Source organism: Ornithodoros turicata, chromosome 2 (genome assembly GCF_037126465.1).
Source record: "Ornithodoros turicata isolate Travis chromosome 2, ASM3712646v1, whole genome shotgun sequence".
NCBI lineage: Eukaryota > Metazoa > Arthropoda > Arachnida > Ixodida > Argasidae > Ornithodoros > Ornithodoros turicata.
The window spans coordinates 99,141,425-99,164,969 of NC_088202.1; the positions used below are offsets into that span (position 1 = coordinate 99,141,425).

A 23,545-nucleotide genomic window follows, 5' to 3' on the forward strand; every position below is an offset into this window, starting at 1 on the left:
GAAGGGAACGTGGAGTTTACAGTTAATGTGCCACTCAGTATGTGCATTGACTGTGGGCTCTTTGGATATAGCCGATGTTATAGAACTCTCTATGATCTCTTGAAAAAGTTAGCCCTGCAAAAGTCTACAAGACGAACGATTGATCCACACTCGATTTAGGCCGCGACCGTCATCTTCGTGAAACTAGAAAGAATGTTACATTGTATAATATCCATGAACAACACGTGCGATCTGTAAATTCGAATGCATTAACATTTATTCTAGAACGAAGTGAGGGCGGGGTAATCTCGTTTTTACAGTACTCCTGTACCTGATTCCCAGATTACCACGTTCTTGTGTTTCTGCGAAAAAATAGAGAACCTTTGCTCATCCTGAATATATGAAAATGCGACCTAACCATATATTTTTTTCAAGAAAGATGCAGATGGAAAGCTCTCTCGCCAATATGTCTTGGAAGATCAAGTGGGAGGACATTGTGTTTACAAGGCACCAGCGCAGCAGCTGGATGATGAGCAGGCTCTCAATAACAAGCGCAGTGAGTGTCTAGCCCTTCGGACTCGTTACACCCGTTGGGTACAGCGATATGTATCCTGTATCGTTCTACGAGAGTTGCCATGCCTTCGATTTTCACGAAATGTCTAAAGGTCACACTGTTGTAGTTGTTTTAGTATGTATACACTCACGTTTTGAGAGGCCCAAGATAAGCAAGCAGGTAACATAAAAACATATACGCGCTTCAACGTGTGCCAACGCTAGTAGTTATTGTTAAAAGTAAAGTGAATAAAAATTTAAAAAAACGCTCTCGACAGCACTTACCACACACAAAATGCACAAGCCGAATATCGGTGATGTCTTTCTTCCAAATACCTGAATACAGAATTTTTCTTGCGCGCATCTCTCGAAATGTGGATGTTAATGCCTTGAATGGCTTTTCTCAAGATGTCCAACAAGATGGAAAGAGGATGGGTTCAGTGGAGTCCAGAGATACGAGACGTATGTATCACTATACCTGGCTTGGCCTGCCCTACCGCTAATCACCTTGCGCCGAGATTACTAATCCTGCAAAGCTCTGTTCTAACAGGCAACGTAGGTGTTGTATTGCAGACTGGCATGTATCAACTGTTCATAACGTCACGATATTGGTATTCACTAAACCGAATGAAACTAATACTAACCATATCCTATCATATGTTGCTTGAATTTGGCGTTCGTTTTTACTTTCTATTTATTTATTTAAGGCATACTGCGGGCCATCAGGCCCAAGTAGGAGGGGTACATACCGGGCATTACACAAAATCGAACACTTATGCAGAACATGGACACATTTTACCAGAAACGTCAATCATTTTGCAGCGCGATCAGGGCTTTTTCCAATTTTGCGGTGTTGTCCATACATACCACTGGCACCGGCAACCCATTCCAGTCCTTAATACCTACTACCCAGATTGTGTGTTTATTGTGGATAAACAGCTGGAATGAAGGTGCAGGGCTAGATTCACAGATTGTTTAGATGCACTATCTTATAAATCGTCACAATTCAGACTCAGCGGCAGGTAGCACAGATTATGCTTAATGTCGCCATACATTTCGCGTTCATGAGACAGAGTGAAAGAGAACTATATGGCTTACATTCTGACTAGTGTCATTTGCACGTTTGACAAATCCAAGATCCCACCGAAGCCTCCAGAAAGGCGTGATCGACTGACACAAGACGACATTCCGCATGGCATGCATATCACCTTCAGCGTGTCACCACGCGGTCACTGAACATACTGGAAGCTTCTTGGCTTTCCCACTTGGTACTTATGCAACAATACGAGTTTATCACAGAGAAAAGAAACACTCTCGCGGGAATCTCTCAGTAGTTTTATGCGGCTCCAAAAGGAGAGAAAGAGAGAGTAACTGTGTCCCATCAAAGACACGTTCCTGCTCAGACATCGTAAAGGCGACTGAGCCATTTTATTGTAAATGCGCTAATCGTACGTTTTCGGTGAATTGTAATTTTGTTGTCCACATGTTGTTTTAGAGTACACTCTTGGAACCGGCAATGAAGAGCAACGAACAACAATTTATCCTGTCCGGTGCTCTCAAGGTAAGCATATATGACGAGGACGGGCCGTAGTGAGTACAGGCGATGAGAACATGAACAAGAAATCCGGATGGCAGTTGCAAGATGTATCGAATGCATGTCACACTGTGTTATCGACTTTCTTAATGCAGGGCACAATGGTTGCCGTGAAACGTCTACCCCACCAGAAAAGGATAGAGCTAACAAGAGAAGTGCTGATTGAGATGAAAAAGGTACGTAACAACATACGGATCAACGCTGACGCCTCCTGCGTCGCAGCCTCCTTGTGTTGACGCCTTTCCGGTCTTTCCTCTTCTTGCAGATGCGTGAAGCGCAGCACGAAAACATTGCACGATTCGTCGGTGCTTGTGTTGATGCCCCAAACGTCGCCATTATAACGGAGTACTGTCCCAAGGGTAGTTTACAGGTAACATTTCTCGGAAAATATCCCTTAGTACTTTCTTCATCAGGAGCATAAATTTATTACCACGTGCCTATATACCCCACTTGTCTTGCGCTCCGTGTCTAGGACGTACTTCACAACGAGTCCTTAAAATTGGAGTGGCTCTTTCGGTATTCGCTCATCAATGACATAGTTAAGGTAAGCTGTTTCTTACACGCGGTGACCCACAACTAGCTTGAATGCCAACGCTCTCATATTTATATTGAAAAGGGGGGGGGGGCTAAGGGGTTTTTGAAGTCATGGACGGGTCTTACCGTAAGCACAGTCAAATGAGACAATCATGTAATGTAATGATCAATAATACAACCTGCACTAACGTATCCGTAATCAACATAGAGTTAGTTCATGCTCCCCCAGCACTGATGATGAATGGATATGCAAAGAAAGAAGAAAAAAAAAGGGGACTATACTGGCTGCACCTCCTTGGAATAGCGATAGGGATGCAATGGTTGGCTGGTAATCCCTACGGCACCGCAATAACTTGTGCCTGTGATTCTCCAGGGAATGTGCTACTTGCATAACAGCGAAATCATGTCACACGGCCGTTTACGAAGCTCCAACTGCGTGGTGGACAGCCACTTCGTCCTGAAGCTCACCGACTTCGGACTGCCAAGTTTTCGGGAAGACGAGACTTACCATGCATACATGTCACACTGCCCCGAGAGTACGTATTGCATTACCTAGTCAAGAATGTTGGCATATTCGTGGAAGTGTACAGTGTCGAACTGTTTCATTGTCTTTGAAGCCCAAGATCCTGTATTTAGTTGTTCGTCAACAGTTCCGCATATTTGAAAGGTTATTTGCGTGTTGTTTCTTCTCTATTTTTATTTTCAGAATTTTTATGGAAAGCCCCAGAACTTCTACGACTAAAGAGGTGTTCATCCTCTGGTTCACAGAAGGGCGACGTGTATAGCTTTGGTATCATACTTCAAGAGATCATACTCAGGGAAGAAGCTTTCTACCCACACCGTGAAACAATGGATACCTCTCGCAAGTATTCATCTTATGTCGCTCTTAGACACTCGTCATTTTTGTGTACGTGGTATAGAATGGCGCGTTTAGCTTCGCGGTATACGAAATCAGTCGTACATACAGCACACTAAGCAGGCGTCATGTGTCTTGCAAATAACGCTACGCCGCATTCCTGTGTGGATGTCATGAGGGCATCCAGGTTTTTAACCGCTGTGACACGTATGAACCAGGGAATGCGTGAGGGGGTCAGCCTGAGACGGAGCCCGGGGCTCTTCAGGGTCCCGCCCGAGCCCAAGGCCGGACGGTTGTTAGCACCAGGAGACGCGATGAGGGGGGACCGGGCAGGACTCATCCCGGGGTCCGTAATTTCCCTCGCTTGCCCTGATAAGGACTGGGCAGTTTTCACTTCGAAACTTATTTCCTAAGTGTCTAAGTGCTGTATAACCGTCGATGGCATAGCACCCACACTTTTTAACTTTTAGGAACAAGCGCTTTTTATCACTCGCAAACAAATTAATCGAGGAAACGAAATTCCTCCTATGTTTGCCTGAGTCCAAGGAGGAATTACCAATCAACACCCTGTTATTTTTGCAGTACTGCTGGCAAGAGTCATTCTCAAGGAAGATCCGCCGTTTCGGCCAGTTGTTGACAAAGACGCATGCATTGCTGAACTACATCAGCTGATGACACGATGCTGGACAGAGGATCCCGATTATCGACCTTCATTCGCGCAGATCAAAGTCATGATGCGAGTTATAAACAGGTACGTATATCTGTAGTGTAGGCAAGAGAGAGATCTCCCTATTTTAAACTATTTGGGGACAAACAATAGAAAGAAGACAGTCAGAAATTCTGAGCTTTCAGTTTTTCGGCAGCGTCCTTGTGGAACAATTGAACCCGTGGATGCAATAAGGGGATAAGTCGAATTATCCCATTTTTGGTATTTTTGTAGCTATGACATTACGTACCAGTATGCAACTGCTAAAGAAAATTTAGACCGTATTGCAACTTATTGACCCGCTACAGGAGGGTAATAAACGGGAAATACATATGTGTCAATGGGATGGACAGTTAGATCAGGTACCTTTTTTCCCATTTTTTTTTCTTTTTCTATCACATCACATCGCATCATATCAGGCCCCTTTCCTACACACGCATGCAAATGGTGTAGCTTAAATTTTGCTACGATGCGGAACTGAACTTAGGCTTCCACTCGAAAAACACGTTCTCCCTACCTCACGTGACCGTCGGAGTTGGACGGACACGTGACCGTGTCAGCAGTGCTACTGAGCATTGTAATAGGAAAAACGCATGCAATATGCAAATAAGTCGTACTGTGCTGGTCATCTTAGGACATCATTTTCAAGTGTGTGCTCGTTTAGCACCACAATCAGCCCGATCATGGCTGGTCCACTACACACGGGTCACTTCATCCTGCCTGGCATCACAATTATTCAGCCACCAAGGTCTGGCTCGTGATAATTGCTCTTTTTGTTTTGCACCAAAGCCCTGCGCAAGCGATGTTATATTGAAAAAGGGTTATATTCCTGGATTTTGTTCAGTTTCTGCTGAACCCCCCCCCCCAAAAAAAAAAAAAATGCTATGCTAAAAGGACATGTACACAGAGTAGACACATACATATATGTCATATCTTGCATTTACGTTATTCGAGGAAACCCAGCTGCAATTACTTTACCAAATATTCATTTCAAGGCTTCTCGGTTTGCGATTTCTCGACTTATCCCTTTATTGCACAACCGATTTCGCGACCTATCCCCTTATTGCACCCAAGGGTTCAATTGTTCATTTGCCGTTGGGGATGGCAAGTGGCCTTCATTGCGAACCTTGGACCAGTGGACCAATTGTTTATTGGCCAGTGCAAGATCCCTGTGGACAATGTAGACCCTGGGCCAACCCATTCCGTACGTACAAAAGCGGCGTCTATAATCTGCCTCCACGCTGACGTTTCCGGAGTGTTCGACTCCATCTTACTTGACTCCATTTTTCTTACCATCGTGGTGCGAACGCTCTTGACAAGCAAGTCAGACCTTGACACTGTGGCAGGAGACCCCTAAAAATCGCAAGACTCTCTTGCAGATCAATCAAGCGTCTAGGTACCGGTGGCTTCACTGCTCTTCTTATATAGTGTGCAGGATTCTCATCCTTGTCTGAAAGGAACGTCAACCGCGGTGTGCATGTGTGGACCTGTGATATCTAACTGAAACCATATTAGCAGGTACAACGGATTGCGATTGTCTCATATAGATGCGTTGTATGATCGTCTTATTTCTTCACCTTTAGGGGCTACCATGGGGAGGTCAATATCATGGACAACATCATGGCTCGAATGGAACAGTATGCAAATGAACTCGAGGTCCTTGTGGAACAGAGAACAGCAGCCTTTTTGGAAGAGAAACGGAAATCTGAGGAGCTATTGTATCAAGTTCTCCCGAGGTTAGTAAATTCTTGTTAAATAAGCAAGTTTTTAAGTAGTAAGGTTCTGCAAATGCTCACGCACGTGCTCAGTCGGGTTATGGATAGGGTTGCGGGGTTTCAGATTTTATTTTATGATATATTCTAAAGGAGTTTTTCGGAATTCCTTACTTTTCGAGAATTCGTAGCCTTTCGTCGTTTACGTTTTGCAAGTGAGTTAATATCCGAAAGTCAGTGAAAAAGTGACGGCTATGAAGCGACATACTCATAGTGGAGAATCAGAAGCTCCCTTGCGGGAACGCATACTGCTATGCGGCGGAACTCGCAGATAGCTGCATCTGTATCACGACCAACTGACGACGTGAACACCTCGAAATCCTGATGTTCCGCGAGATAGCCACACTGTAACTTTCGCTTGAGTTCCATCGTACTCTCCGCGCTGCAACAACAACTTTTGTAAGAAGTTTTACAAAAAAATTGCTTGCTTTGTAACAGTTTTGTAACTGTTTTGTAACAGTTTTGTAACAAGTTTGTAACCCTAGTTGCATTGTTTGAGGGTCACTGTGTCCAGTTTCGTTTTGTCCGTGTGCTTTGCTTTTCCTCAGGCTCATTGAAATGTCTGTTTCATGTAGATGTACATTTGAGTGAGTGAGTGACAGCTATTGACGATGGCACACAGGGCCTACTCTCAGAACACTTCCCACCGGTGGAGTATTTCATCTGGTCAAACATGTCTGGGCTCTGGCCCTAAAAAATGATACGTACTGGCAACTGGATACAGGTCCACACATAACAGATGCGGTAGCGAATCATTTCTCATACATAAATTCAACACAATCCACCCATATAGCATTAATAATTCAAAAGGGAATCTAGAAACATTTCCTAGGTAGATTCTCCTCTAGCCCTTCCAGAACCTTCTGTTTTTCTGAGTGCTCACTACATCATTATCTATAACAGCCCAAGCCGTCACTAATCGCACAAAAAAAAAGCTACATGTATGCTGAAACTCATACTATACTATACCTTGACTTCCTGTTTTCTCTAATGTGCTTTGATGGAAACACACACTCGGCACAACCCCACTTCTTCACCCTAAAAAGAGCGCCCCAATGACGAAGGTTGTTCACCTGAGTCCCACGGGTCAGTGTTTAAGCTTTTCCAACCCAAAACTCAACTCACAATAGCCTACACTTCTTGCCGAGCACAAGAACAGTATTTGTTCACAATATCGGTGACTCCCGACCTGGAACTTTGCTTCAGTCTACGTTCACCGCATCAGTGGATTGTCCACTTTTCAACGTGCGTACTTTAGTTCTACCTGGCCGTATTCACATAAGTGGAAGTGCTCTAAGCCAGTAACACACAACAGGTCCAATGCTAACAGCCACGTTGAACAATTGCTGCGCCTGATTGGCTGAGAAATCGGGACACAGGCCTCTCGGTGACAAACAGGACTGTTCACAGAGTCATTTGGTGGAGGTGGTGGCGGTGATGTTGGATGTAGAGTCACAGAGAACGCCACACTCTCAACAAATCAAAGAAAAGAATCACTTTGAATAAGGTTGGTCCCTAACTTGTTCTGCGGTGAAGTTCTGCTTTTACAGTTTACTAATTGCTATGGACAACGCTGGACGTCTGCCCAGTATGGAATACGGAAGCCCATAATCTGAGTGGGACAGGAGGTGGTCTCGAATTACCATTACTGCTGGAGACGTAGACATGCCTGTATAAAAGACATGTATGAAAGTCAAGTTACGTCTGGGACACTTTACGCGTCAGTTACAGCAGGCATGTCATTGTTGTCTCAGCATCACCGCAACCCAAGCCAACCCTGTAGTGGTTACACTACGATTTCATATACATCCTTACTCTCTGTCGCAACTAGCTGGGTTCATTCACTGAGAAGCTCCTTCGCATCGAATAAAATTTTATTTTTTTCCAAACCTCCACTACGCAAGGGACTCCTATTATATAGTAGTGCTGTTTTCTTACGCCGTGTGATATTTTCACTTCGTTTTTCTACTTTTTGCCATTAGTGCACTAACTGCGTAGCTTACAGCCCAGCAGGGCATAGCATAACTTCGAAAGTAGAACCACGTATAATAAAATTTGAAAACGATGAGTCTCAGTTACTAAAAATGAACTAATTCCAGATCCGTAGCAGAACAGTTGAAACGTGGAAGGGCAGTCACACCAGAGCTCTTCGACAGCGTCACTATTTATTTCAGCGACATCGTAGGATTCACTTCAATGAGCTCAACGAGCACTCCAATACAGGTAATGCCTTTAATTGATGTGCTATAAATAGCCTTTGAGCGTAAGTCTTTCTGCTGTAAGTCTTCTACCCATCATCATCATCTCTGCTGACGGATATTTACTAGAAAACTGTAGATGAAAGAAACTTGCTGAAATTCAGATGCAGGTAAAAGGGAGCCGATTGCCACGTACAGATGAGCGGTGAAGAAGCGCAGGGCAATCGCGCAAGGTTCAGCCCTGCAATACTTATGTCGCACATCTGTGTGTTAAATGTCTTTGATGTGACTGTATTGTTCTCTTTCAGGTTGTTGATTTCCTGAACGACTTGTACACATGTTTTGATTCGGTGATTAGCGACTTCGATGTTTATAAGGTATGTCCACGTCTCAGTTTCCTTTTTCATTGTAGGAACGTGTATCTCACGAAGTCTGTAGATGAATACAACGTGTTATTCATTTCTGTTATTCTTCGTGGCGATTGATATCTCTCAGTGGCAGATATAGCCCTTAGGAGAATAAAAAAAAAAAATTGGAAGAGTCAGTTGTTTCAGACCGCGTCATTTAGTTCATTTGCCTTCTAAACTAAATGAACATGAATTATTTGCCGGGTATTGAAGGTAAAATCTACATGCAATTTGTGACTACCTGGTACGCGTGCAGGACGTCTTAAAATACGCCGAATCCTACGGCACCGTATACCTGTCCTCACCGCAGTACGATCTCGTCAAATAGGGCGATACAGTCATTTTGTTTTGCTTCCGATTTTAACATCATATCATCACGTGGACTCCGACGTATGGCGTTTTCTGCTACCCGAACGGTGGCCATTCATCGGTGGTTGCGGAAAGCCGGGTACTAAACTTGGCGGTTGATTGAGAGCTACCACAATAATCCCTCTCTCGCTCCTTCGTTTGTTATTCGCAGCTTACTTTTGAACAAACAGTCGTTATATGCTATTTGGACATCGAACTTCGCCGACGACTCTTTGACCATACCCGCCTTGTACCATAGCGACCTTTTCGCTATGGTACACGTTTGGAGATGCTAGCAAGAGGAGCGACGTGGAGTATCGAGTAGTATCGCACATAACACCTACACACTACGTTGTCCAGTTCCCCAACACTTAAAAGCTGTTCCAAAAGTACCTCATTGTCGTAGGAAAACACCGGGGGGCCGCAGATAAAGCTACCACAGTCGCTGCTGACAAACGAGTCGAAGTCAACAGTCAGTCGAAGTCAACGAGACAAACAGTCACTGCTGACATACAAGGTGCGGAATAATTCTTCTAAATCGTTGAATACCCCGTGAATGTCTTCAGTAACGCTGCCATATATAGCTGGGGAAAACTAGGAAACGTTGCATAACACCAGTATCTTCAAGTACTTGCTCTCGTAATATGTTCTGTCGCACTCTTCCAAAAGGAGTGGAAAAGGTAGACCAGGAAAAAGAGGTAGAGCTGGGTGTTCTCCAGGACACTTGGTCCGTTAGACGAAAACGCTATTCACTTCTTTGGGATAGTGTCACCATTCAGTCTCAGAAGATGGCTGCAACACCTACATGCCTTTCAGAAGACGAACCAGGTCGCAATGTGCGGGCTGTCTTTGCTGATTATGCCAGTCCCCCATCACCTTCTTGACTTTGAGTGGTGGAGTTCAGCCTACCCAGACCACGACCTAGTAGGTCGTGGTCTGGCGCAGATTATAACGACCATGTCATAATCGGCAACCCCTATAGGGAGCCCGTGCGCACGACCCGCTAGGGGCGCCACTCATCGGCCGTTGCCGACGACAGCAACAGCTCCTATGAAAACGCGTAGGATAATGATGATAATCAACTTTAGAAAGAAGCATCTCCCGTGGGACATCCACCGCTTGTGCAAATATACTAAGGTAAGCTGAAGCACGAAGTATTGCAGAAATTGAGTAAGCAATAGCCGAGCCGATGAGTAGCGCCACCGCTAGCTTCTAATTGTGGCGCTGGGAAGGGGTGCCTATGACACGGTCGTTATAATCTAGTAGGTCGTGATCCAGACTAGCCACGAATTCAGAGATTGAACGAGTAAGAGGCCACATTCATCTCACTATTCGTATTCTCGCTATTCGCCGCTAATCGTTCGAGCAGGTATGTTCATTCACGGGTGCACCTACGAGTGAAGCGGCCCTCGTTCCCAATTTCTCAGAGCTTCCCATTCTACCGCCGACGGCGAACGCTGCGGGAGCTACTCTTGCATATTTGCCTTTACAGGAGACAACAACTCCGTCATCGTGCAACGACGATTCGAGCCTTCAACGGATGGCACGACCTACCATTGCATATGCCCTGACATATGCATACAGATAATCAAAACGTCACGGTTCGCTCACGTGAACCCTGTGATGGGAATCCGTTTCCACTGTCGGGGTGAACAACGTCCGCTGTACCAGCAGGGAAGACAGGGACAACAAAAGTTGCATCAACGGAGCAGGTTGATTTACCCCATACAGGCCGCTCATGGGCGTATCGAGAGGGGGTAAGGGGGGCGTGGCCCCCTGGAACTCCAACGTGATTTGTGGAAATTGTGCGCTCTTTAGCCATAGGTCCTTACGATTATTTTCAGATGTCATAATACGAACGTCTGAACACCCGCACAGTCCGTAGCGTCCGTCTCCAGGAAAAGAGGTCGGAGGGGGGGGGGGGGGGCGTTGGCGCTTTGTCCCCCTTAACAAAAATTCCGGGAACGCCAATGCTTCACATCCCTGTCAGACAGCACGCCAGAAAAGGACCCACGGGCCTTTGTTCAGTCTATTCTCGTGCCTTTCAGCCATGCCCCATGCTCACATGTCATCTTCCATGTCGATTATGCTGTCCGAATAAAGGCCGACATCGACGGATCAAAAAGCGACGTCGCTATGAACGCTTGGCCTACATAAGCCAGTCATCCATGTAGCAACTTTTCTGACACCTCTTACTTAAATCTCTTAAAGCCAAGTGGTTCGGGGGCCCCAAGTTGTCCACCATTTGTGGGGATCTATACCCACTCTCCGGGCGAAGCCCGTCCGCCGTACCAGCAGAGAAGGCCCAGACAACAAAAGTAGCCTCAACGAAGCAGGTTTGTTTACCGCATACAGAGCTCCTGTCCTCTCCCGACGAACGGCAAGCCCGAAAAGGGCTTTTGTGTAGTCCCTTTATGTTGCCTTCCGTCACGCCACCACCCGCACCAAACAAGGACAACATGCTGTCTTTCTTATCAGTGCAAGGCAGAGTGCTAAAAACAGAAAAGTACTTTCAAATACAATCTACTTGAGCCGCACACCACCCCGCCCCCAAACGGCCATTATGGCTCACACGACATCTTCCATGTACCAGCAGGGAAGGCACAGGCAACAAAAGTAGCATCAACAAAGCAAATTTACCACATACACAGCTCCTCTCCTTCCACGACGAACGGCAAGCCCGAAAGGGACCCACGGGCCTTTGCTCTCAGTCCCTTTTTGTTGCCTTCAGTCACGCCTCCACTCGTACCAAACAAGGACAACATGCTCTCCTTCTTATCAGCCCAAGGCCGAGTGCTAAAAGCAGAAAAGTACTTTCAAATACAGTCCACTTGAGCCGGACACCCCCACACTACCCCGCTCCAAAACGCCCGTTATGGTTCACACCTCATCTTCCATGTCGATTATGCAGTCCGAGGAAGCGGCGACATCGAAGAATCTAAAAGTCACGTTTGAGGCAAGTGACAAGTTTGAGGGCGTGATACTCGTTAGCAATTGACGTTGCTATGAGCGCTTGGTCACTACAAGTCAGTTAATCCTCTAGTAACTTCTGTCGTGAAAGTACTGGTCGCTGATTCAGTGTGGAGCATCACCGCCTAGCGATACCTCGGGGGAGCAGGCACTGCACCTCCAGCGATGGCTTCCGATGTTGTTCATATGTCGTGTTGCAAAATTTGGGATTGTGAAGGGCCGAGTTGTTTTCCAGGCTGAGTATTCGTTTTCCGGGTAGCCAAATATATAGGAGATGTTGTTGTTGCTCCTCAATCATCACGTCCTCAATCATCACGTAGTTCCTCCCAACCGCGGGGACATTTCGTACTTGCTTTCTTGGGTCCTCCACGACCCTGTAGTATACCGTGCTATATGGCCGATACGCCCACATTCGTAACACCTCCGATTGTCGCATTCTCTGGATCTACGCGTGGGGTAATGCATCGGGCGCTCTCTTTCTTCCAGTAGCTTTTCTAACTCGGCCAGCCTTGACTTTAGTGATTGCACTTCGTCTCTATCATCTGTTTTGCAATCGTCGAGTATCATCACACGGGCTACGGTTGAGCTGAGTGTCTCGTTGGCTTCTTGTGCAGGAAAGTCAACCGCTTCAGTGAACTGTTTAGGGCAGCGGGACAGCACAAATCTACGTACGGGATCTCTCAAATCATTTATGAACTGCAAGCACATTTGCTCCTGTATAAGCCCCATCCTCCTTCCGAATCACGGGTTTCTCTTCATTCCCTTCGCTGTCAGCATTGGTAAGCGGTGCATAGGCTAACATCTGAGTCCTCGTTGCACACGACTGTACATCTTCGTGCGCCTTTCGTCTCACATTCAAGGACTTTTGAATTTTCGAATTTCACGGTTCTGTATCGAATCGCTTCAAAAGCAGCTCCTTGAGTTCCGCAAGGGTGTCGGCTGCCTTTGCCGCCTCGTCATGCTACACAGATTCCTGTGCTACACCTATCATCTTGAATTTTGTCATGCAGACAACATCGCTGTCTTGCCAACCTCCCATCTTTGACACTTGTTCTATCATCTCCACGACATTACCGACATTAGGCCCCTGGCCATCCCCAAAAAAACTGCGGAGTCGAGTGACTCAACGCAAAAATACTATGCCTCGCTCCCTGAGGGGGTGGTACGTTTGACGCCGCTATGTGGTACTTTGCTTCACCTTTAGGGACTAATAACGTCTGTCACCGAAGGCTGCATCTACTCTTGTCTCTTGTGGTAGAGGGAATTACATATCTCAACCACAGCTCAAAAGCAAGATCCCACCGCTGCCACCAATGTAACGACCCAGGGCCTCCGAGGAGGTGGTCGCACGAATCCGGGTTCGCTTTCGAGCGAGACACATAGGCGAAACGTTCGGGAAAACGAACGATTTATTTACAAAACACATTTACGGGAGTGCTTAGCCTTATGCTAAGGGTGAGCATACGTTCAGACTTATCTCGTAGTGGGCGATTCCGTTGCCGACGCCTCGTTGCCCGGGTTCTGCCTCTCGGACCCTCTGCTCTTCTGCTTGTCTTGTAGGTTGGTGCAGGTGCGGATCCAGTCTTGTCGGAGGCTCCGTGGGCCTTCGACGCTTGGCCACAGGTCCTTGGTGAGGCTTGGTCACACCTGGTGGTTCCCCCCTTATCGAAGCCCTGACGACGACTCCCACTTCGACGCTCTGTCTCTCTGAAGGTCAGACACCCGGTTTTAAAGGGAGGTTCCCTTTTGCCTCCTCCTCCTGCTGTTTGGCCAACCTTGTCTCAGGCCATAATGCCAGGTCCAGACGTCTCAATCCTACAGCTCTGCTTTCTAGCAGAGACTTGGGTCCTCTCTTTTCGGTCGTTGTTATGTCTTCCAAGACTTCCCAAAAATGTGACGGCGACGTTCGCTGCCCCATCGCGTATCTCCAATTTGGTTTCGTTGCGGAGTAGCTCATACCAGAACAAGGCTGTGCACGCAGCATTCCCCAACACAGGGTCGGCAGAACCGATTTTCACCGTTCACGCCCTGACTGACCATGACAGTATATCTCACTAGGAGCGTGCAGGTTCAGCGTCGTGTACTGTGTATAGAGCATCTGACACCACGCAATTGTCAGACTCCTCGTTCGTTCCCGGCTGACATGATTAAAGAAAAGAGGAACGCTACCTGTGTTAAGAGGAAGGAAGTAGTGCAAGTCCTCTTCTTTTTCTCTTTTTGCATATGGTAGATTGTGTAATAAGTATCACGCAATCTCACTCAAGAACAATGCATCTAACGTTGTAGAGGAGGAGGCAGTTGCACACAGGACAAACACAGGTGATTTTTCAGCAGTCAGGTTTTGTCATATATTGAACATTTCGTAGACAAGTGAAATAAATATTCTATTCAACGCAACACAAGCCTCACAAAGCTCCATTGCATGCTTCAATTGAAGATGGCAGTTGAAGTTGCATCATTCAATGCATCTAATTGGCCTGTAGAGTGCACGTTAGATTCGATGAGCGCGTGCTCTAGAAAATGGTTAAAAATTGGGCTCTTCGGTGTAGCATAGTTTAAAAGCGATAAAACCCCCGTGCCGGGAAACAAGTCAAAGGACGACACAACGCATAAACACAGTTTTAAAAGCAATAAAAACCCCGTACCGGGAAACAAGACGAAGGATGACACAACACACAAGCTTGTGTGTTGTGTCGTACTTTGAGTTGTTTCCCGGCACGGGGGTTTTATCGCTTTTAAAGTGTGCTCTAGAATCTATCGCAATCCTTCGCAGAACGTGATCCCTGCATAACATTCATGACGACGAGTCAGTAACTCAGGCAAGTCAGGTAACTCGTGGCATGACGCCAACCGGCTCGGCTTGAGCTGCCTGAGCGTAGTGGTCAGCGCCCCGCTGTGTGCCCAAATTTTGTGTGGCAAATCAGAGATCAATGAGAGCTCATCTTCTCCCGATATCACGGCAGTAGGACCAGCGCAAGAAAGACGTGGAGATTGCTGGACTGGCAGCAAGCTACAAATTAACACACTGAAAACGAAACTAAAGTTGGTATGTTGGGTTATGCAAACCTAGATCACTATTCCTCTGTGCGCGGTTCCTGTTGTCATACCCGATCTGCTAGACAACTACGGCAAGTGTAGTGCACAACAGCTAAAATCGCCTGGTTTTATTATATACAGTTTGGAAAAGTTAAGCTTTCCTTAAGTCGTCTGAAGCCTTCTCTGGCTTCGGAATAACATGCAATATTGAAAGCTTGGGAGACTTCTAACGACTCGTATCAGGTCAGCACACAGATTGATGAAAAGTAACAGCTAACACATTGTTACACAGCACAACCGAAACGTAACTAGCTTCACTCGTGGTTAAATGTGATCATTATTATTGTTTTCTTATTACTTTAATATCGCCATTTCACACGTACCCACCAGGAGAACATTCCAAGTTCTTAGGTGCTCCTTTCGAAACGTAAAAAAAAAATCAATTCATTAGGGATACACGATGTGTCAACATGTGACAATAGTTCAGAGCAAACAGTTAATTAAATAACTGCAGGAACAATCAATAGGTCAAACAACAATAAAGTTGTAACAACGACAAAGGCAGTCAGAAGTATGTCCCTGCGGAGTTCAGTAAGATTTTTGTTCTTATTCAAGGTAGAAACCATAGGTGACGCTTACATGGTTGTGTCTGGGCTTCCGGATAGGAATGGCTACAACCACGCAAGAGAAGTCGCCCGGATGGCGCTTAGCCTCTTGCGGGCCGTTAAGAATTTTAAAATTAGGCATCGGCCTGATGAACAGCTGAAGCTACGAATAGGAATTCACACGGGTATGTGCTTTTAGTGTATCTTGATTTGAAAACATGTACTCGTGCTGCTTTACGAAAAGACCTGCCTTAGACTGTTACCTTGATCGAGTGCTCTATCGCAGGTCCATGCTGTGCAGGCGTAGTAGGACAAAGAATGCCCCGATACTGCCTCTTCGGTGACACCGTAAACACTGCATCGAGAATGGAGTCGAATGGTGAACGTAAGTTCTGCCTGGTCATGCCTCTGCCTCTGGTCATGTAGGGTGACAAATCTTCTTTCTTCCTAGCACTAAGGATTCACGTGAGCCCCGATAGCAAGGCTGTCCTAGACCGGTTCGGCACATTCCGATTAGAACCGCGTGGACCAATAAATGTGAAGGTAAGTACGACGATACGAGAAGAACTGTCTCGATAAAAAAGTCACCTTCAACAAGTCATACGCATCGTCATCTGACTACTGACATCGGACACAAACGTTGTGCGAAAGAGGGCGTTGATGATTGGTCACCGAGTGGAAGAGTGAATTTGAAAGAAGTAGGAGGGTGGAAAAGATAGGTCGGTGCCTAGAGGTTGTGCATTGCTGCTGTCTACTTGCTGTGTCGATAAACAACAACAACAGATATATTCTGATGACGAAGTGGGGAGGTTTTCCATTCTAGGAATGGAACGCTACCACATAGCTAGGGGGTCTAATATAAGTGGTGACAATGATGAATGATGACGATGATGAGCGATGACGCGAGAAACAACATCGGGTTCAACACCACCGAAAACGTCATTCTAAAGTAGTAGTACTTGTAGCTGCACTTGATAAAACATTTTTATCTCGTAGCTGCCCGGCAAATTTTCACCAGTCGTTGCGCCAAGTCCTTAAAGTGCCACTGCTGCTTTCGTTTGTCCCATCCTACAGTTGGCAATATGAAGTGCCACTGCTGACGAAAAAAAACATTTATTTTATTTCGTGTTATAAGGTAACCTCGCTAGGACAGGTGCGCAATATACAAAAGCCGTCAGCGAACGCTACGAGCTCCCGAGCATTTTTTAAAAAGAAGTCGTTGGTGCCTCCGCTCTTCGCCCAACGTTGTAAGTCTGCCAGCAGCTGCGGTGAGGAGACGGAAATTGACCTTCGGAATGCAGTGTTGCCAGAGGTACATCGCAGATTGCGCAACCATTGACATCGTACTCTCTATAAATTACAATTTTATTATATTTCCGCTTCACATAAAGAAACAATTTTTTGCGACGACACAGTGTGCGACACGTGAATTGCAATGGTATAAATTTGGTAAGACATTGAACACGAGGCTTAGTACGTAGTGGCACTTATAAAGTTGGTTTCTAACATCGGGCGCCAAAACAAATTGGAAACGACCAGTTGCCAAGAGCCTCATGACTAACAAACGAATTAAGACTCTGATGACGATAGCGTGTAGACACTGAGGCAAATCGGCTATATCTCAGCCACTTCACAACAGACGTCTCTGTCACGTGACGATGATGGTGGTAGAGCCACAGGGTGGTCGTTATGAAATCTGGGCGTCAATGAGGCCATGCCTTTATCGCATTATCAAATCTCTTTTGCTGAACCCCTGTTCACACTCCTGGTTAACGTGGTCACAAACGTCGCCTTTGAACAGAACAAACTAAAAAGCAAAATCAGCTATTTCAGGAGTTACTTTTCGCATATTTTACTTGGAAATATGCCCACACCACGTCATGAGCAAATTGATATGTGAAGTACACGGCGGAGACTACTAGCGAATTTCAGCTGGTCGTTTTCGTGCAGAGCCGTCCTCGGTAGCTCAGTCGCTAGCGTGTTCGCCTGCTGATCCCAAGATCGCGCGTTCAAACCCGGCCGAGGACGGTGGCAACTTGATGAAAGGGTACTAGTTGCTCAGACACGCCGTCTTCTGCGAGGGATGTTAAGTGTGGTGTGCCGTGTGTCGAGATTTCGGCGCACGTTAAAGAACCCTCAGCAGAATTAACCCACGGACCCGACCACTGGGACGTCGCCCATGATCGCAGTTGTGTCGCGACGTAAAGCCCCGAACTATTATGATTATTTTCGTGCAGCGCAGCGTAGTGTACCAGTGTGGGTTCAGCCCAGACTTGTACGCACGTACAATACTTTACATGCTAAATACAGTATTTTGAATACTTTTCCCGGTATTTTGGTATTCTACTCAATACTTTTTGCGACGAGTGTTCTTAAAGTATGTAACCTACTTTCTTCAGTATTTTGCTACTCAGTGCTCAAAATACTTTCCTTCCTCGTCAAGCCGCATCCGGCACACTGCCCCGCCGTGTCCAGATTTTCAGTTCGCTAGAAACTGGAACTTGTTTTGTGTGTGTGTGTGGGGGGGGGGGGGAGAATTCGCGTATCCTGACACTTATCCTCCTGTACAATAGATGCCATGATTGCTTGCATGTTGCATATTGCATTGCTTGCTTGTCAATAGCCTGACCCCTTCGTCAGAAAACGGTTCCTATTCATATTGCCAGGTGAATCCCCAGGGGATTAGGTACAACAGAATCCCGGCATTTATTTCCTTGGTCACCAAAGCAATAAATACGCGCCAGAAGTTGAAAGAACCGAGCTGACATACAGGAGGGATTAGAAGTTTTGGGTCAGAACATATCCCCAAAGTTTACTTGAGTTCACCATAGTTCACCAAACATTTCTTGACACCACGACCTCGCAAATAGATATGCTTAAGTATGGCGGATGAAGTTTATTCCTTTCATTTGTACGGCCACGTTCAGAATACGCGTTTCACTTACTGCTACAACTAAAGTAATTTAAAGAGTATCTTAAATATTTCTTAGAATATTTAGTACTCTCCTCAAATCACTTTCCGTTTTGAGTATTTTGTACTCTACTTTAAAGGAGCAGTCTAGAGGCCCACAGCTTTGTTTCTGTTTTTGGTCAGTTTAGAATGTTAGGCGGCCGAAAACAGTTTTCCCACAATTAGTGCAACCGTAGCGAAATTGGGACGCCTGCGATAGCTCCCCAAACCTCCCGTGCGCGAAACACCCTCCTTCGCCTTCACGATAGGCACGTGATGAGCGCCACCACGCGTGTCACTATGTGACGCGAGTGGAAAGGAAGCTCATCATTGGAGCTGGAATCACATGATCGAGGTGAGCAACATCGCGCAGGCCGGAGCGTCTGCCACCGCTTCGGAGACGTCATGCGTTCTCCGGCTATGTGATGTCCGAAACGGAGGGTTTGAAGGCTGTCCACGACACAACCACTATTTTTTGGGACAGCAGACACCACGGGAAGAATGAGTGGTGCAGCCCGAAAATAACTGCGCATGTACAGCGAAAACCCCGTGCTTACCGACAGTGTGCAGCCTGTCCGACCGTTTTCACCGCGCAGTTGGTTCAGTGGCTAACAGGTGGCGCCACAATACCGCCGCCATCGCTTGCTTTCTGCTACTATGACTTCTGAGATTGCACAGAAGCCACGGATATATTACTCTTCTGATCGTTATCTTATTTTCTCAGGCTGCATATATGATTTGTTTTTCTTAGAAAACGTGATATAAATCATATAAAGAATGGAAGTCAACAAGAAACAGCTCGCAATGTTCGTAGCAGACGGTTTTTCCTACGAACGAATGAGGGGCTCTCTACCACCAACGTCACAGTAGAGTGGGTGTGGTCTGCAGTTGGAGCACTCCGGCCTGTCACCGTGGCAGAGATTTTCCAAATTAATTGCACCGTGGTGAAACAACTTTGGACAGAAATATTTTGTGGGAATGCTTTTCACATACTGCTTTACAAGATGACAGCAGTTTTTGGCCATGTTAGATACCACTTTAATGCTCCTTTAAATACTTTTTACGCGGAGTATTTAGTATCCTACATTTGCGCGGTATTTCGTACCTGGTTCAGCCTGGTTCAGCCTATAGAAACGAACGAAGAGCGAGCGGAAGGACCATTGAGACGCGACGCACGTTGGACTGAAGAGACCGTGTGACATGCAAATCACAAACGTGCTTTCAGCTGTCGTAGCCATGGAGACGAACCACCGTCGTCTGCCAGTAGTGATTGAATGTCCCCGCGTACTAAATGGGAAATCTTTAAAATAAGGCGGAAAACCGTCCCATATCTTTCTCAAAACTGATTTTCCGGAAAGCGTGTTGTACTTTTTGCCAACAGATTCAGGTCTACAGGTTCCAAGTTAGCTGTAGTCATTAGCGAGTTCTTGAGTTCGCAGAACAGCGAATCGCAGTAACAGACAAAATCTGGCTTTATATGTCCACGTAGCGAAGGTAATGTAATAGTGTAGTGTAATAGGCGTATGCCGGCACAGTTCCCCTGAAGTCGGCCCATGGACGCAGCTATCCTCCTCCCGAGCGGATTCCGCTCGGCCTTCCACTTCACCCTTTCCTCTCCTCCTCTCCACCACCTTTCCCTTCCCGAGAAACATGCCGCCTAATCAGGCAGGCAGACCTCTCGGTTCCTCCCAACGACACTCCTCCTCCTCCTCCTCGTAGCGAAGGGCGGAGGGGAGGCAATAAGCAGGCCTTTTGTATCTATAGTCAGTGACAACTTAAGTCCTACAACTGGGACCGCCCACTCATCCGTGGAAGGCTCCTGCGATTGCCTACTAGCCTTTGCACGATGCACCCGCTTCGCGATGTAGTGCCGGCCTTCCGACGCTCTCTCCCTCTCTCTCTCTCGCGGAGCGAGTCTTGCGTGGGGGCGGGGTGAAGTGTATGACTTACGTTGTCACCGACTATAGCTGGCGTGGTTCAGCTTAGAAACGAACGAAGAGCGAAAGGAAGGACCAATGAAACGACACGTGCGCTCGATTGAAGCGGCTGTGTGACATGGACACTCGAGCCAGTGGAACTTTTTCTGCACTACAACCACTACAACGACCAGCGGAATTGAAGCCCTGCCACCAGTTGACACTTCTTATCGTATAGTGTCGTGTGCTTCACATGTCAATTTCCTCATGTCGTGGTGTCTGAATATCTCCGAGTAAAATATGCGAAAAGTAACTCCGGCAACGAATAGTTTATCCAGCCATTTAATTTGTTCTGTTTGATACTTATATACAACGTTCGTTGGCATGTTAACCGGAAGTGCGAACACTGGTTCAGCTCGAGAAATTGATTAATGATACCATGAAGGCATGACCTTTTATACCTTTATCGGTATTCAACTTGTTAGGTGTTTGTAAAGACGAAGACTACCTGAGGGCTTGTTTGATGAACTCTCTCATTTTTCAGGGAAAGGGAACGATGAACACATACTGGCTGATAGGCGAGCATTCGAAGGACGTTCGGATTCTTGAAGACGGAAGCCGAAGAGTCGTTGTGTGAAACGGTCGCAAGAGCTTATTGTGATTAATTAGCAAACATCTCTGAAGGTATACGTCACCATAATAGTTAACCTTCAGGGTATGTCAATGGCAGTTGCTGGCCTTGACATTACGACTGTCATTTCAGTAATTGCGTAAATAAGTGTTGAGGTCACGCCATTAGAACAGTATACACGCAAAATTCGATGGTAGCCCCGTGTGTCGGTAGTGGCCGTGTGTCGCTGCCTTCGGATGAGAGGCACGGTTAGAATGAAATGGATACAATCACGCAACGCATGGCGCCCGTATATGTCCTAAGGCAGATGAACAGAAAGTTACCCTTGATGAAATACATTGTGTGATACATGATGAAATGATTCGCTATCCTCTACTCTATCTAATGCCACTTATTAATTAACGTGCATCGCAGGCTCCGATATGGAACGTCTCACAGCTGCCTCCTCGATGTAACAGACTAGTTTACATAATCGTAGTAGTTCTCCTTAGAAGCTCTCCTGTAGTTCCACTATATGCTTCATTCGAATTGTGAGGTACCGTTTCATCTAATAAGTGTCAACTACAGAATGTGCATAACGCCAACCGTGGACAGGTAGGAAATATGGCGAACCGGCGAGGAAATGTGAAGGTAAGCACCTCTAGACGAGAGCCGCCGAAATTTCTTCTTGGCCAGAAGACGAAGACCGATATGAAAGCTGAGACATATGGAACCAACTGTTCTCAACGGATGTCTTATTTGTGTGGCACTGGGCAGATACAGGGTACCTTTGTATCCTGGTACCATTGTTCGGGACCTCGTCGAAACGTGCCTCACGCTCAGCGCTTTTGCAGCCAGCGCAAGCCAGAGAGGAGCAAAGCACGCTCATACCAGGGAAGACAAGCACACGGCCCGTGTACTTTCCTTCTGTCTGACTTGTGCGATCAGCTGCTTTCAACGTGTTCCCCCGGCGACACGGTGCTGCGGTTTCAATATGGCGGCGTCCACGAGAAAACAGTGTATATACAAACGTGGTGATCAACCGAAATTGTGGCTGCAACAGAGCGAATGAAGCAAGCGTATCAGTCAAGCCTGCTACGAGGGTCCCTTGGACGACTAGTCATCCCATCGTTTCATTAACCTGTCATCACATTATTATGTTTCATTAAGTTTATTTCGAGTTACCCATACTATTAACTCATAGAAAGGTGGGATATCGAAGGCTCATCTCAAGATGATATGGGTTCCAGGCGTCGTCCTGCATCATTATCACTCAGGTGTGCTGTCTACTGCAGCTGCAAGTGCATAAATTTCAGGGAGACCTTCATAGTACTAATAAAGACGAATATTTGCTCTTTCACGTTTCACAGTTTGTATTCCACACCACATCGTTACGAGCTCATCATATGACCCCAGCTCTTGTGATGTGTGTGGTGCACATTAGCACCAAGGCTTGTCCTAATACGATATGCGTGTGCGTGCAGAGGGAGAAGTAGTTGCTGGCATTTCTGGTGTTCCTCTTACGGGAATGTTTGCCTGCCTGACATGACGGCGTGCCGCTTGTGGGGGTGGTGCGTCCTGGGACGACTTCATTGGGAAGTGTACCCAACACGGGGAATTGTGCAAATTTGCCTTTGAACGCAGGAGCAAAATTCAGCGTGAGCACCCAGACACTACAACCGGCCCCTCCATTTGAACCGACAACCATCAACTCGCCTACCAGTCTCGCCGTGCAAGGCGGTTACATTAACCGCTCGTGGTGGATTACATTACACTTACGTTACATTACATACTTACATACTTACATTACGTTACATTAACCACAATTTGGTGGAGATGAATTATTGTCCCCACTTTCCTATGTCACAGGACACAAATGTATCATTCCATGCAGCTGTCCTACTTCTGCCTGCTCTGAGGCGAGGATCAGCTTAAGTGTGTAGGCAATGTGGATGTTGGACAGCAACCCAGTGCCACCGAGGACAAAGTCGATAAATAGGAATAAGAGGCGTTGACAGGAGGCCACGTTGCAGAACTGACAATTGTTGCCAAATCTTCGTGTCGAATTCGCGGTGGTTAAAAACGCATGCGTTGGTGTCCTGTTCTTCAAAGCCGTTGTGCACTTCAACGGTGTTGAGAGGTTCGAGGAAGCACTGAAATGGTGTTTGATCATTTGATATCGCTCTCTCGGTTAAAAAAGACTGCGACCATTGGTGCCACGGTAAATCACACGGATATACAGAGACGTAGCGACGGGGGGCGAGAGGGGCAGCCGCCCCGGGCGTCCTCGCCAGAGAGGGCGCCGAAGTGCAGGCCCTGGCAGGCTGGTTGGACAGTATAAAGCGGAAATGAAGAGATAAAGCCTTGCACGGGCCCGGACCCCTGACCCGACCCGGGCCGGGCCGGACTTGTTTTTGCCTCTGTGCTCCGGGCCGGGCCGTGCCTGGGCCCAGAAAAGACGCCAGCACGGCGGTCCGGGCCGGTCCCGGGCCGACAAATATGTTTCAGAGAG

General features: G+C 46.7%; 1 protein-coding gene across 3 annotated transcripts in view; it reads left to right on the forward strand.

Annotated features, from left to right (window-relative positions):
• Window positions 1-22,393, forward strand: part of LOC135385831 (atrial natriuretic peptide receptor 1-like) — a 61,414-nt gene extending 39,021 nt beyond the window's left edge. For 2 of the 3 annotated variants that reach the window (XM_064615368.1, XM_064615370.1), the window contains 16 exons: window positions 415-535; window positions 940-993; window positions 2,027-2,092; window positions 2,221-2,301; window positions 2,391-2,495; window positions 2,598-2,669; window positions 3,033-3,195; window positions 3,366-3,521; window positions 4,098-4,266; window positions 5,805-5,957; window positions 8,093-8,216; window positions 8,500-8,568; window positions 15,568-15,742; window positions 15,844-15,942; window positions 16,009-16,100; window positions 20,968-22,393. In XM_064615368.1, the coding sequence (XP_064471438.1) occupies window positions 415-535; window positions 940-993; window positions 2,027-2,092; window positions 2,221-2,301; window positions 2,391-2,495; window positions 2,598-2,669; window positions 3,033-3,195; window positions 3,366-3,521; window positions 4,098-4,266; window positions 5,805-5,957; window positions 8,093-8,216; window positions 8,500-8,568; window positions 15,568-15,742; window positions 15,844-15,942; window positions 16,009-16,100; window positions 20,968-21,060 (1,792 nt within the window). In that variant the 3' untranslated portion in view covers window positions 21,061-22,393. The remainder of the gene's footprint in view (window positions 1-414; window positions 536-939; window positions 994-2,026; window positions 2,093-2,220; window positions 2,302-2,390; window positions 2,496-2,597; window positions 2,670-3,032; window positions 3,196-3,365; window positions 3,522-4,097; window positions 4,267-5,804; window positions 5,958-8,092; window positions 8,217-8,499; window positions 8,569-15,567; window positions 15,743-15,843; window positions 15,943-16,008; window positions 16,101-20,967) is intronic. The other variant, XM_064615369.1, reaches the window with a different exon arrangement.
• Window positions 22,394-23,545: the final 1,152 nt, after the last annotated feature.